The sequence below is a fragment of the Nicotiana sylvestris genome, chromosome 9 (genome assembly GCF_000393655.2).
Source record: "Nicotiana sylvestris chromosome 9, ASM39365v2, whole genome shotgun sequence".
In the NCBI taxonomy this organism is placed as follows: domain Eukaryota; kingdom Viridiplantae; phylum Streptophyta; class Magnoliopsida; order Solanales; family Solanaceae; genus Nicotiana; species Nicotiana sylvestris.
Window position 1 is genome coordinate 63,662,309 of NC_091065.1, and position 15,134 is coordinate 63,677,442.

General features: G+C 36.8%; 1 protein-coding gene across 2 annotated transcripts; it reads left to right on the forward strand.

The window, feature by feature from the left end:
- Positions 1–203: 203 nt before the first annotated feature.
- LOC104214713 (tyrosine decarboxylase 2) lies at positions 204–14,702 on the forward strand. 2 transcript variants are annotated; one of them, XM_009764424.2, is made up of 13 exons: positions 204–385; positions 499–619; positions 864–936; positions 1,013–1,285; positions 1,643–1,806; positions 2,031–2,171; positions 2,997–3,056; positions 4,245–4,409; positions 4,714–4,770; positions 5,424–5,488; positions 6,427–6,550; positions 14,193–14,330; positions 14,452–14,702. In XM_009764424.2, coding segments are annotated over exons 1-13 (1,506 nt in total). In that variant the 5' UTR covers positions 204–383; the 3' UTR covers positions 14,575–14,702. The 2 variants fall into 2 exon arrangements, with proteins under 2 accessions (XP_009762726.1, XP_009762727.1); XM_009764425.2 differs by having other exon boundaries at positions 206–385; positions 1,055–1,285.
- The last annotated feature ends 432 nt before the right edge of the window (positions 14,703–15,134 follow it).

Sequence of the window (15,134 nt, forward strand, 5' to 3'; positions counted from 1 at the left end):
AGTAATATTTCCTATTTGCAAATCAAAAAATAAGACCACTTAAATCATAAGACCGTCACAAAAATGTTCTAACATAAAATAGAACTTCAATCTAAATTTATATAAGTAAGTGTTAAAATATAAAATATATACACGTTTAATTAAATAAATAGTACTAACTTCAATTATAGAATAAAATAAAATCAAAATTTTAGATAAGAAGATGCACTCAAAACCCATCTTCCTCTGAAAGAAGAGGAGTTGGTAAATGTAACGTGGGAGATTGACGTCTTCCAGTTGTCCCTTGCTGCCTCATTTGCGATTTCATCCTCCCTCCAGTCCCACACCACTAGTCTTTTCACTCTCATTTTTTCGCTGAGTTCATACATTAACTGAGAACGAAAATGTAAGTGCCAATCTGCAAAAATAAAATTCTGACTTTAGAGTTATGTTTGCTATGTTTTGATGAATGTGATTTTGTGTATAAGTTAGGGGTTTTTCTTTGTTTGTTATGGTTAGGGAGGGTGAATTGAAGCCCATGGATGCAGAGCAACTGAGAGAATATGGTCACAAAATGGTGGATTTCATTGCTGATTATTACAAGAATATCGAGAACTTTCCTGTTCTCAGTCAAGTTCAGGTTTTTCTATAACAACCTTCAGTTTATTTCCCATGCACAATCCTTTTAAATACATTGTGGTGAATTTACTAGAAATTAACAAACCTATTTTGAATGATATTAGTAAAGCTCACTCCTTTTAGAATGCATACATGTCTTACTATCCTAGTTGGTCAACATATGAGAAATCATCGTTCATCCTAAGAGTTCTGTTTAGTTGTTAATAATCAGTTATTGATTGTTTCCACGCCTTGTCTCTTCACAGCCCGGTTATCTACGTAAGCTACTTCCTGAAACCGCACCTGCTCATTCTGAGACATTGCAAGACGTTCTTGAAGGTGAAATATCTAATAATTTTGTGTATAATTGAAATTATTGAATCATTTGACATCTTGTGTCGTCTTAAAAAGAAAGGATGGCAGGCGTGTAATTTGGATCTCGTGCCATTTGATCCAGATATTCAGACAAAAATATTACCGGGGGTGACTCATTGGCAGAGCCCAGATTACTTTGCATATTTTCCTTCTAATAGTAGTGTAGCTGGATTTTTGGGGGAGATGCTCAGTGCCGGGATTAACATGGTTGGTTTTAGTTGGATAACTTCCCCAGCAGCAACCGAGCTCGAAATGATCGTTTTGGATTGGCTTGCTAAAGCACTTAAGTTGCCCGATGAATTCCTTTCAACAGGTAATGACCCTTGTCTTCCACTCACTCGAAAAAGTCAAATCGCAGATATGTGTGCAAAACATTTGTAAATATGAATCGTTTGTTTGGCACTTATTGGAACAAGATGAAAATTTGATATTACAGGCAACTTCTCTTTGAGCACACTTTATCTTGAGTTTTGGTTAAAAGTTGTGTACTAGAAAATTGAGATAGGCGAAAAGTTCGGAGGGAATAGAACCTTACTTTTATAAACTGGTTGGAAGATGGATGATCAACTTAAATATGTCCACCATTTCCAAAAGACATCTTTGCTATGGTCAACCAGGGGAGTTGATTGGCCATACAAAATGGTTTCCTTTTGTTGAAATTGACTTTCAGGTCAAGGAGGTGGAGTCATACAGGGCACAGCAAGTGAAGCTGTTCTAGTTGTGCTTTTAGCTGCCCGGGACAAGGTTCTGAGAAGGGTCGGAAAAGATGCAATTGGAAAACTGGTGGTCTATTGTTCTGATCAAACTCATTCTGCTTTACAGAAAGCTTGCCAGGTATATGTCAAAATTGTTTGACGTTGTGCATGATTGCTAATTTAATTGACAAAAGAAGTAACAAGGAAAGGTTGAGGATGACAGGAATTCATGTTCGGTTCACCAATTTTTATCTGCATCAAACATGCGAAAAAGAATGTTTTTCTGCAAATAATTTTTTTTTTCCTCTAACCCATTGGCTTCGTCTTTGAGATTAGTTACTTTTCGTTTCTTTATTGTGGCAGATAGGAGGAATTCATCCTGAGAATTTTCGGATGCTGAAAGCAGTCTCATGCAGGGATTATGCTCTTTCTCCTGACGCACTTTCAGAAGCTGTATCACATGACCTGGCCACTGGTTTAATACCCTTCTTCTTTTGTGCTACTGTAAGGAAAATAGAAAAAAGAAGATACCATGTATATCTTCCAAACCATGTCTTTCAACGTATTAGGAAAAGAACTTTTTTCTTCGGTTTACTCTTGGGTCTCTTTCATTTCGTGTAAGATGCTGCATATCCCTTAGGTCTCACTGACAAGATAAGACTGCAGAATCCTGTTCTCGAAAAGAGAAAGTAAAGCATTAAATCCACCTCAGAACTTTGATGACGTCAAATAGTGATCACTTTACATTGTTAGGATATAGGTATCTTGAACTTAACTTCGAGTTTGAGACTTTTTAAGGTTGTCCTAACCTTTTAGTATACATATTCCTTTACATTTTAAAAAAATTGCATTTTCTGTATTCATTCCTTTCAGTGAATTACGAAGCTATTTATATTGGCTTGTCTAGTTAGCATATAGTGATTTCTGTATTGATAACATCAATAAGGACCCTTTCTCTCATTTACAAAAAGTAAAACTTATCTCGGTGATTTTCCATGCACAAGTGTTCTTTTACTTTTGTTTATGTGACAGTAAGTTGGTTGAGATATAAGCACTTTGAGGTGCTTAAAATGTGAGACATCACGAGTGTGAGCTTGGTTATAGTGTTGGATGCAAATTGTTGGTAATCAGTCTTTAGGAATTTATTCAGATGTGTGAAAAGCATAAAACAGTAAATTTAGTACATAAAGTTATTGTGTAGTAAAAATTGAAGGATGCCACATTTTGAAATTTTCTAACATCTCTTTTGCTTGTTTTTGACATGTAATTTCCTTGCTGTGGATTCTAATTTCTAAAATGCTAAAGCAGTCTTTTGCTATTCATTCACAGATTGGTACAACATCTTCCACTGCTGTGGATCCTTTGCCTGCCCTGGGAAAGATTACCAAGGTAAAGCCTGGTAAAAGGGGTTTGACATCATGAGGGGAGAATCTGTTAGGGGGGATAATTTATTTAGCTTATAGGCGAAGAAAGGAAGTATGGCCATTTCTCAAATTAGGGCTGGCCATTGGTTATTTCAGTCTGCTTTGTTTTATTCGTTCTCAGTTTTTAGATGGGCAAACCAAGAAGTTCAATCTTTTTCATTTGGATCGTTTTGACTGTTGGGTTTTTCAGTGTTGGGACTTGGGATTTTCACTTTGGCTTTAAGTGTTTTCTCTGCTGCTTCCTCATTATACCTTGTGGACCAACAGAATCGATATATAATCTCTAAGATATCCCTTATTATCTACATTTAGTCATTAATTGCGGCATTCATCATATTTCATGTATAAATTTGAATTTACATACTTCAAGTGTATATTTTTAATTCTGTTTGTCATAACTTTAGTTCTCTGCTTTGGGTCGAATCAGAAAACGAACTTTTCAGGCCGGTCGTTTTTTTCGGGTTGCATATAACTCACCACTAGCTCAGATATTAACTTCTCTAATTTTAAAGGTCCAAAGGTACTTGGATGCTCTAGAGTGAAGCTAAAATGCTGCTTTTGAATTGTAACCATGAAACAACAATGTTAAGTGTCCAACAAATTTAGATATCACTAAACTTTCCCTGTATTGTGATTGATAGACTTCTTTACATTAATCCAAACAGAAACAGATATGATAATTTCTCTACTTGCAACACTATATTTGTTGCTCACTACTAGCTCAAGTATTCCAGACCCCACTTGTGGGATTCCACTGGGTGGTTGTTGTACTAGCTCAAGTATTCAGAACTTCACTTCAAGATGCCACACTAAATTAAAACCATAACACATAAACAGATAGGGTTTAGCCTCACTGTTGTCAAGCACAAACCATATACGTTATGCCCAAAGCTACATAAACACATATCTTGTATATGTTGTGGAGTAGATAATGGAAGCATCTCATACTTCTCTGTGTCCGCTCCTGTAAGCCATTTAATGAACCTTTTGATTCTTGAACTCAGTTTCTTAAGTATTAATGATTTTGTATCAGATGTCTTGTAATTATCAGCAGTGTACTGAAACCATGTTGTTTTGCATCATTGCTAGTGAGTCCATACAGTCAGTGTCTAGTCCATAGGGAACAAGGCTAAGTCACATGCCTATTTGACAGAGTAATAGCATGTGGTTTCATGTGGATGCTGCCTACGCTGGAAGTGCATGTATCTGTCCAGAATTCCGGCACTATATTGATGGTGTAGAAGAAGCTGATTCTTTCAACATGAATGCACATAAGTGGTTCCTGACAAACTTTGACTGTTCAGCTCTCTGGGTCAAGGTACAGTGCTATCTTCTGGTGTTATTCCATAAACTAAATAGAAGTGTATGCAATTCTACTATTACGGGAGTACGTCGGTGACCTTAGGACATCTCCAAATACTCCTGACTGAATAGCAATGCATGTCATCTTAACCGATACTGGAAACAGCTTTATAGTTGGCCAGATTTTGTTTGAGTTGCTGCTTTGGTAATTCATCTTTTTAATAGTTCAATTACTGGACACATACTTTTCTGGACACTGGAGATAACATGACTTTGTATAGTTTGGGAAACTGGGCTTAATGGTATTTGCATCTGAACAGGACCGGAGTGCACTTATCCAGTCACTGTCAACAAATCCTGAATTTCTCAAAAACAAAGTAAGTATCCTTAGGTTCAATACTCATATTTTCAGTTTTTGTCAGTAGAATAAATAACTATAATATCAGGAACAATAATATAATTCCACCTTCTGACACAGATAAAATAAGGCTTATTTCTTGTTTATCAAAGTATGAACATGGAAATTGAATTTGTGAAATGTAATCACGCATCAGGTTATTTTTACTTCCCCAACCAATAACGATCAGTGCTTGTGTTGCTTGATAGGAGTTTGGTGACAGCTCCCTTTCACCCTTGTGAAGACGGCTTCAAACTTTTATCTCCTTTTTTATGAATTGTTCTTTGCTACGCATATCATTGTCTTTGACTGAATGGATTTCTCTGCAGATCTGTAACTTAAATTTGTTTTGTAAACTTGTTATCTTGTGCTTTTGAGGCATCAGCTCTATCAGTTCTTCGGATCTGATAGCCAAACTGCTGATTAAAATGCTTTTTATTGCATGAAACAAACTGTTTTTGGAGTTCAATATGTAACTTTTTTCCTTTGAAGTTATTTCGAAAGTAAATGTTACTTTTCAACAGGTTGAATTTTCTTTTTGGTACAACATTGTCAAATAGTTTAATCATGCATGATAACCAGTTTTCTTGTGAAAATTTTGCCTCACCTATAGTGATAAACTTGATAATCCAGGCTTCTCAAGGAAACTTGGTTGTGGATTACAAAGACTGGCAAATTCCTCTTGGGCGCAGGTTCAGGTATGCCATCAACGTTGTATAAAGTTTGCTAGCAAATAATGATTTTGCTAGTTGCCGAGGTTATCGCACTATGGCATGTGCCGTGTTGGTGCGTGTTGAATTGTATGCCACTCCGTCTAAAATTTTAAGTTGTTAGAGAGGAGACACATTATTTATTTATGTTAGCTCTGCAACGAAGTCCACACAGCTGTTACAAGTGGAAACATGCCTTAAAAGCAAAACAAGAAATAATGTGAAACACAGTGAAAGCATGTCTTAAACCTAAATGACAAATACTATGAAACACTGGACACTGAAAAAGTAACATCATCTCTGATTTTGCGAGCTGATAAGCGTTACTGCTCCAGGGGGTGAAAGAATTACATGTACAACCTGTTTATGCAGATACTATGATGGCTCTTGAAAGTTAGCCTGACATAGAGGGTTTTTGTAGTACCTTGGACTTTAAAAAATAAAGTGATACCAGCTTAATGGTTCATAAGATGAAGTGCTTGAATTCTTACAATTTTTCTGTAATTCAACATCATTTCAATTTGCTTTGGTAGGATACTCAAAGAACATTTTTTTAGGAAGTTCATATGAACTTATTGCAGCATTAGGCTTCAATTATCTCATATCTATATAGTTTTTTTTTTTTTTTTTTTTTTGATAAGGTAAAACTTTTATTAATAAGGTACCAAGATGGTACATTAAAGTTACAGAAAAACATCCCAAATTACAACATCAGCAAACTATTCTCCCCCTCCCAACACCTCTAGAAAGTCCATAAATTGATTCAAATTTCCTAACTGGCTACATCTACAGCAAAAATACAGATTATGAAGACATATATTCTTAATTCTAATAATGTTATTTCTATGTCCTTCAAAGCAAGCCTTGTTTCTTTCTTAATTCTAATATATTCTTAATTCTAATATCTATATTGGTTTATTAACCAGATCATTGAAGCTGTGGATGGTATTGAGACTCTATGGGCTGGAAAAGCTTCAAGCTTACGTAAGAAATCATATAGAACTAGCAAGGCGTTTTGAGGAACACGTTGCTCAAGACCAGAGGTTTGAGGTAAAATTTTCATATCAATGCAAAGTAACCAATAAGGAATGCTGACTAACTGAAGTAGGAGATTTACAGGCACAGACATATCTACCTTTCAGAAAGGGAATTCCCTTTGATTGGTAAACTTCACTGTTTATACATGTTAATTACATGTTGAAAAATAAAAAATATGTATGTATTTATGCTATTGAACGCTGTTGCTACAAGAAATATCTTTACAATTGTGAGAAATAATACATAGGAAAAAATATTATTGATGTATCAACAATGATATAGTGAGCCCTATATATAATACATCTACTCCTACTATATATAGGACTAGAACTAATTACACGTATACATATTCTAACACTCCCCCTCAAGTCGGTGCATACAAATCCTATGTACCGAACTTGTTACATATGTAATTAATAGGGACTTGGTAAAAGTATCTGCAAGTTGATTATTCGACTTCACAAATTTTGTAGCAATATCTCCTGAGAGTATCCTTTATCTGACGAAGTGACAATCAATCTCAATGTGTTTAGTTCTCTCATGAAACACCGGATTTGGTGCAATATGAAGGGCAACTTGATTATCATACACAAGTTCCATCTGGCTCATTTCACCAAATTTCAACTCCTTGAGCAACTGTCCAAACTAGCTCACATGTTGCCATAGCCATTGCTCGATATTCTACTTCTACACTAGACCGAGCAACCATTCTGTTTCTTGCTCTTCCAAGACACCAAATTACCTTCCTTCTAAAACACAATATCTAGACGTAGAACATCTATCATTAGGTGATCCTGCCCAATCAACATCTGAGTATCTAACAATCTGCTCATGGCCTCGATCCTCAAATAATAACCCTTGCCTGAAGCTAACTTTGCATAAGAATGCAAACAATTACATCAAAATGATTATCACGGGGAGAATCTATAAACCGACTTACAACACTTAAAGGAGAAGAAATGTCAGGTCTAGTCACTGTAAGGTAATTTAATTTACCAACCAGCCACCTATATCTTGCAGGATTGCTAAGCGGCTCCCCCTGACCTGGCAAAAGTTTATAATTTGGATCCGTCCAAGTGTCAAATGGGTCTACAACCTATCATTCATGTCTCCTCAAGAATGTCTCTTCCGTTGTGAGATTACAATATCTGAGCTAGACTAAGCGACCTCAATACCAGAGCTAGACTAAGCGACTTTAATCTGCTGAGATCCTTAGTCTAAAAGTGTTGAAAGAGATGTTGCTTCAACTTAGTAATACCATCTTGATCATTGCTGGTAATAACAATATAGTCAATATAAACCACCAAATAAATACATAGATTTGAAGCAGAATGCCGATAAAACACAGAGAGATCAGCTTCACTACGAGTCATGCCAAACTCCTGGGTAACTATGCTGAACTTACAAAACCAGGCTCGAGGAGACTGCTTTAGACTATAAAGTGACCGGCGCAAGCGACACACATGGTCACTAGACTCTCCATGAGCAACAAAACTAAGTGGTTGCTCCATATAAATTTCATTCTTAGGATCACCGTGAAGAAAAACATTCTTAATGTCTAATTGATAGAGAGGCCAATGGCGAACAACCATGGATAGAAAAAGGTGGACTGACGCTATTTTAGCCACGGGAGAGAAAGTATCCCTGTAATCGAGGCGAAATGTCTGAGTATATCTTTGGCAATAAGACAGACCTTAAGTCGATCAACTTGGCCATTCGGACCAGCTTTGATTGCATAAACCCAGCGACAACCAACAATAGATTTACCTGAAGGAAGATGAACAAGCTCCCAAGTACCACTAATATGTAAAGCAGACATCTCGTCAATCATAGCCTGTCGCCATCTTGGATGAGACCAAGATGGCGACAATGCTTTACTTGTAGACTTAAGGATGAAAATAGAGGACAAAAAAAATACAAAAGCATAATGGGGTGATGACAGGTGGTGATAACTTAAACCGACACAATGGGGATTAGGATTTAGTGTGATTTGTATACCTTTCCGAAGTGCGATCGGTGGACTAGGAGGAGACCAGTTCATAGTAGGAGCAAGGTTAGGTGCAAGACGTGAATCAGATGCTGGGTGCCGCCGCCCACAATAAGTCAAGAGTGGTATTCCTGTAGCTGGTAATCTAGGAGGAGCAATACTAGACTCCTCAATGGTTGGTATGGGTAAAATTTCTGTGCCTGAGGGTGTAGGGAGAGCTATAGTAAACTCCTCAAAGATTGGTATAGGCAAGACCTTAGATATATTAAGGTGGTCAAAAGAGGTAAAAGTCTAGACTCAAAAATATGACATCAACTGATATAAGGTACCTACGAAAATCATATGAGTAACAACAATATCCAAACACGAGAATAACCAAGGAAGACACACTTGCGGGAAGCTCCTTGCCGAGGGCCTGTGCACCCCCGGGATTAGTCGGGGTTCTTAGAGACTCGGACACCCGGTGCAAATCAAAAAAAAATAAAAGGAAGACACACTTGAGAGCACGATGAGCTAACTTATCTTTCCCAAGGGCTAACCTATGAACATAACATATACTCCCAAAAATACGAGGAGAAGAGAGTATAAGGGTGATCAGGGACATAATACTCAATGCGGAATCTGATTCTGGATGGGAAATGAAGGCATCTGATTAATCAAATAACAAACTGCGAGAATTGCATCGCCCCAAAAATGCAATGGAACATGAGACTTAATGAGAAGCGTGCGAGAAGTCTCAATGAGATGCCTATTCTTTCTTTCTGCAACATATTCTGCTGAGGGGTATAAGGGCAAGATGTCTGATGAATAATCCTTGAGAAGTCAAACTGCTAAAATTGAGAGGATAAATATTCTAAGGCATTATCACTGCGAAAAGTGCAAATAGAAACACCAAATTGATTGTTGATTTCAGCACAAAAACTCTGGAATATAGGAAACAACTCAGAACGATATTTAATTAAGAAAGCCAAGTACATCTTGAATAATCATTAATGAAACTAACAAAATAACGAAAATCCAAGCCAAGTTGAACTGACTCTACTAGGACCCCATGTATCATAGTGAACTAAAGAGAAAATAGACTTTGCATGACTCTCAACACTACATGAAAGGTGGCTTGGGTATGTTTCCCAAGCTGGCATGACTCATAATCTAAAGTAGACAAACTAGACAAAAAATGCACCATCTTCTGAAGCTTGGATAAACTCGGATGTCCTAAATGTGTGTGAATTAGGTCTGGAGGATTTGTTACTGGACATGTTGTGGAAGGATTGAGTGAGTTAAGGTAGTAAAGGCCTTGTGATTCACGTCCTGTGCCAATTGTCTGTCCCGTACTCGGTCTTGCATAATAAAAGAATCATCAATAATCTCAAGATAATCTCAACAGAAGAGGGTTTCAATTGGTTAATAGATGTTATCTATGCAGGAGGAACCAGAAATCTATCAGTCACCTCTTCCTGCACTGTCCGGTACCCATTGATATATGAAACATGTTCTATAGTATTTTTGGGATAAGTTGGGTCATGCCACAAAATCTGAGAGACGCGTACTTGATTTGGAGTCTTTGGCCAGTTGATAAGTCCATCAAAAAGATCTGGATTATGATACCTGCAGTTATTTTTTGGTGTCTATGGAATGAGAGAAACAAAAGATGTTTTGATGGCATCTCAACTCCAAACCACTCTATTAAAGCCAAATGTTTAACCAATCTTTTTTGCTGGACAAAGCTGTACTCAATAGTTAGTACTGAACACTTTTTGGAGTTTATTAGCTCTCTTGTCCTAGATTGAGACATTGTATAGGGGCTAGCAACTCACTTTTGTTTTTTGTATATCTACTTCTTGTAAGTAGCTTCTTGTACTCTTGCATCTTCTTGATGCCTTTTAATACAACAATTTATTTCATCAAAAAAAAAAGAATCATCAATAAATTATATACCATAATGGGGGCACGAGTCAAATGACTAACAGATGCCCAATTAAAAGGACAACCAGGGACATAAAGAACAAAATCTAGAGTGATAGAAGATATGGGGTTATCTTGTCCAACTCCTATTGCTTTAGTTTAGAACACATTGGCTAAAGTAACAGTAGGAAGAGACTGTGAATACACAATATTCGACAAAAGTGATTTATTACTAGAGATATGATCAAAAGCGTCTGAGTCCATGACCCACGGTCCAAGAGTACTAAACTGAGAAACACAAGCAAAAGAATTACCTGCAACAGAAGTATCAGTCTGAGTAACCGAGGCTACTTGTGGAGATGTCTGCTTACTGGCTCGATACAGAACAAACTCATTATATTCCCCTTCAGATAAAGAAAATCCATGGTTACCTGTAGTCTCGATCTGAGCAATATAAGCATTTTTGGGTGATCGACCATGTAAAGAATAACACACTTCACGAGTGTGTCCAAGTTTATTACAATGAGAACGCTTGGGTCGAGATCTTCCAAAACGACCTCCTCCTCGTCTATTCTCCATAGTTTGAAATGCCCAATTTTCCACAGTCTGGGATTAGGGGTGTTCATAAAAACCTGAAAAACAGAACCAAACCGACTAAAAAAACCGATACCTTTTCGTTTTGGTTTGGTTTTGGTTTTGAATTTTAAAAACCGACCAAATGTGGTTTGGTTTTGGTTTTAATAAAAAAATAACCGAAAAACCGAACCAAACCGAATATAGAAGTAGTTATATATATATATATATATATGTGTGTGTGTACAAAGTTTCTAAAATTTTATGTTACATTTTAATAATTTGCACTTTTAATCTAATTCTTTGCCTTTACATTCTAGTTTGATTAGTAGTTTTCTTTTGCTAAGTACAAGAATTTATATCATGTTAAAAATAATTTATTTTAGTTGAGTTTTAAAATTATTCATCACTATTTAGTTCAATTATCATCAACATATCTTGGTAAATGATAGATTTCTCAAAGAGCAATTGGTTTGACAGTGTTATGTTGAAAATGTAGTCATCGGAATATGTGTTTGGTAGTTATATCTCATATTTAAGAAAAAATTGATAAATAATCGAAAAAATAAAAAAATCGAGAAAAACCGACGTACACCGAATCGATAAAAAACGTCTTAATTGGTTTGGTTTGGTTCCAATATTTGAAGAATCGACTTGGTTTAGTTTCTTTTTAGGGAAACCGATCCAAACCGAATAATGAACACCGGTATCTGGGATGCAAGAACAAAGGAGCAAGTGTCTGTGATTAGATTACTGGGTGTTGCAGCAAGGCGAAGTAATCGAGATATTAATTCATCAACTGTAGGGACAGTTGGACTAGCCAAAATCTGGTCACGTATTGAATCAAGGCCATCAAGAAACATCTTCTGTCGTTGCTCTTGTTGCTTTTCAATGCTTGACATCAACTTCTCAAATTCTTCCATGTACTTATCCCAAATAAGTAGACATATCCAATTCCTATTTCTTCAAGCTTGTCATTCACGATATCACATCATAGAAACAAGATAGTCATTAGTGTATGTATTGCGAGCTTTTTCTCAAACTAAATACTCCTTCCGTTCCAATTTATGTGAACTTGTTTGACTGGGCACAAAGTTTAAGAAAGAATAAAGACTTTTGGAATTTATGGTCCTAAACAAGTCAAAAAAGGACCCAGAGTATTTGTGTGGTTATAAAAGCTTCTTATTAAGGGTAGAATTATAAGTTTAAGCGAAATTGCTACCAAATTTAGAAAGAGGTCATTCTTTTTGGAGCGGACCAAAAAGGAAATAGGTTCACATAAACTGGAACAGAGAGAGTAACATGTTTGGAATGGACGAAACAAGGGCATCAGTTAGGGATCATTAGATTGCCACAAAATACTACATAATTGAGCATCAATCTTTTCCTTAAGTGCTTTGGCCTTTTCATCTCCCTCACTAGCCTTTTTGGTTAAGTGATCTTGAACACCTTGACCCTTGCACCGCGATTCAACATAGGAAGCCCAAGCTAATTAGTTTGAACTTCCCATTAAGAGCTCTTAAGTAATCATGAATTTCCGGAACTCGTGTTTTTTGGAACCAAATATATTAAATCCCAAAGACATCGTTGGATTGGAGAGGTCTAGAAACAAATTACAAAAATAATCAATTGTATCTCGCTGAAACAGGGGAAACACTGTGTCTGCCGGGTGCCGCAAAAAATTAAAAGTGATCGGAATAAAAAGAGAATATTATGGGTAGGCTCGGAATTACTAGGCAATCAAACTGTCCAAAGAAATATTTTCAAAATCTGGCCGGAATAGGCCTCACGCTCCGGCGAGTGAGGCAGACGCACCGTTGGAAACAGATCTCCGACAGGCACGCGGGGGCGCGTTGAGAGGTCTTTGTCAGAGAATCTTTCTGGGGTATGGTCGCCTTTGTCTTGGGAACCTAGTGGTGGTGTTGGATTTTGCACAACACCAAGGAAAAAGGTGGGAACGCGCCCTAAAAAGATCGTCGGAATTGAAGCACGACGGTTGTTTTGGCCGGGTTTTCTTTCCTGGGTGTTTTCTCACTGCTGCTCTGTTACCATGTAAGAAATAATACACGGAAAAAATATTATTGACATATAAACAATGATACAATGAGCCCTATATATAATACATCTATTCCTATTATATATGGGATTAGGCTAATTACATATATACATATTCTAACAACAATAATAGTTACGAGGTTTCAAACTTTGATCGGAATAAAAAGAGAATATTATGGGTAGGCTCGGAATTACTAGGCGATCAAACTGTCCAAAAGAAATGTTTTCAAAATCTGGCCGGAACTAGCCTCGCGCTCAGGCGCGTGAGGCAGACGTGCTGTTGGAAACAGATCTCCGACAGGCGCGTGGGGGCACGTCGAGAGGTCTTTGCCGGAGAATCTTTCTGGGGTATGGTCGCCTCTTTCTTGGGAACCTTATGGTGGTGTTGGATTTTGCACTACACCAAGGAAAAAGGTGGGACGCGCCCTATAAAGGTCGTCGGAATTGAAGCACGACGACTGTTTTGGCTGGGTTTTCTTTCCCGGGTGTTTTCTCATTGCCTTTCCGTTACCATGTAAGAAATAATACACGGAAAAAATATTATTGATATATTAGCAATGATACAATGAGCCCTATATATAATACATCTACTCCTACATATGGGATTAGGACTAATTACATATATATACATATTCTAACAACAATAACAGTTACGGGGTTTCAAACTTTGTATAAGATCTCATGTTCAAGCCTCGTTAGCTTTGAATCCCTTCCCTAAAATCTTGGGGTCCGGGATAAGTTATGGGGCTGCCATCCTATCAATTTATCCCGTATATGCAGAATGTTGGATGACAGAAACGTTGGTTGGTCTTACCTGTAGTATTTACCATTTACCAACTTTAAGAAAGCTGTTTTTTCCCTACTTCCAACATGGTGATCCTTGAATTGTAACGATGATCATTAGAATGAGAACTTCTGGTTTTAACTAAATGAAAACATGATTGTGCAATGGAGACTTGTTTTTTTGACTAAACCATGTATTGTTGTACAGCATTATGCCCATTTGTTGATTCATTTTTGATAGCATTTTCTTTTTTGGGAGATGATAGACACTTATTATTGTTTGTATCAAAAGCGTCCTAATATCTCTTTCTATATAAGAAATCTGTCCCCTGAGAAATTCATTGGCTGCAGATTGTCACCCCTCGGAAGTTCTCTTTGGTTTGCTTTCGCTTACGACCACCTCAGAGTAATGAAGATTATGCCAATAAACTGAACCATGACCTGCTAGATGCTGTTAACTCAACTGGGAAATTGTTTATTTCTCACACGGTATGTTTGAATTTTGCCAACTATTTCCTGATAACCTTGTTTTCGATTCAGAATTGGAGATTAAATAGATCTTCAGTAATTTAATAATATATATCTTACTTAATGTCAAAAAATTGTGCAGGTTCTTTCAAATAGATACATACTACGCCTTGCAGTAGGGGCCCCACTGACAGAAGAGAGGCACATTCTTGCAGCTTGGAAAGTTTTTCAAGATGAGGCTGCTACATTGTTAAGCAAATGTTAATACTAAGCCAATTATTTCACGTCATTATTAATTGATCACAATATTGAAATGTAACTTCTTTTGTCTTGTTCTCATTGACACTTCTATTACAGTATTTTACTTGAATGACTTTTCTGTTCCACTTTGAACTAAGCTTAGAATACTGCTAGGATTTTTCTTGTTATCTTTGATCACGCGATGCCACTCGAACTCAGAAGATCTTTAGTTCTGATGGTTGGCTGAAAGAATCATTTTTGCTTTCAATAATATATTAGTGACCCATTTATATAAGTTAGAGTAATATTTGTTATGTAACTGATATGATACTTTTCGAATAGCCAAAATAACCACTTACGTTATTGAATTCTTATCCCGAATCTTAATTGACTTCTTAGGGCTAATGAAATGATTATATGCATGGTAAGAAAGGGGAGGTATACCTCGTCTATTAAATTGGACAGAATAATACTGCAAAGACTTGAGGATGCAAGAAGATTTCAGTTACGAACTGTATGAGATTGGGATCATCATGAAGAGCAGAAAATCAAGGCACATTGAGAAGAGATAAGGTGCACACTGTA

What these genes read in the sequence shown, in the direction of transcription:
- LOC104214713 (XM_009764424.2), top strand. An exon ending in CTTTACAGAAAGCTTGCCAG is followed by an intron (nt 1,807 to 2,030) that starts GTATATGTCAAA and finishes TTATTGTGGCAG; the next exon opens with ATAGGAGGAATTCATCCTGA. An exon ending in CCCTGGGAAAGATTACCAAG is followed by an intron (nt 3,057 to 4,244) that starts GTAAAGCCTGGT and finishes CCTATTTGACAG; the next exon opens with AGTAATAGCATGTGGTTTCA.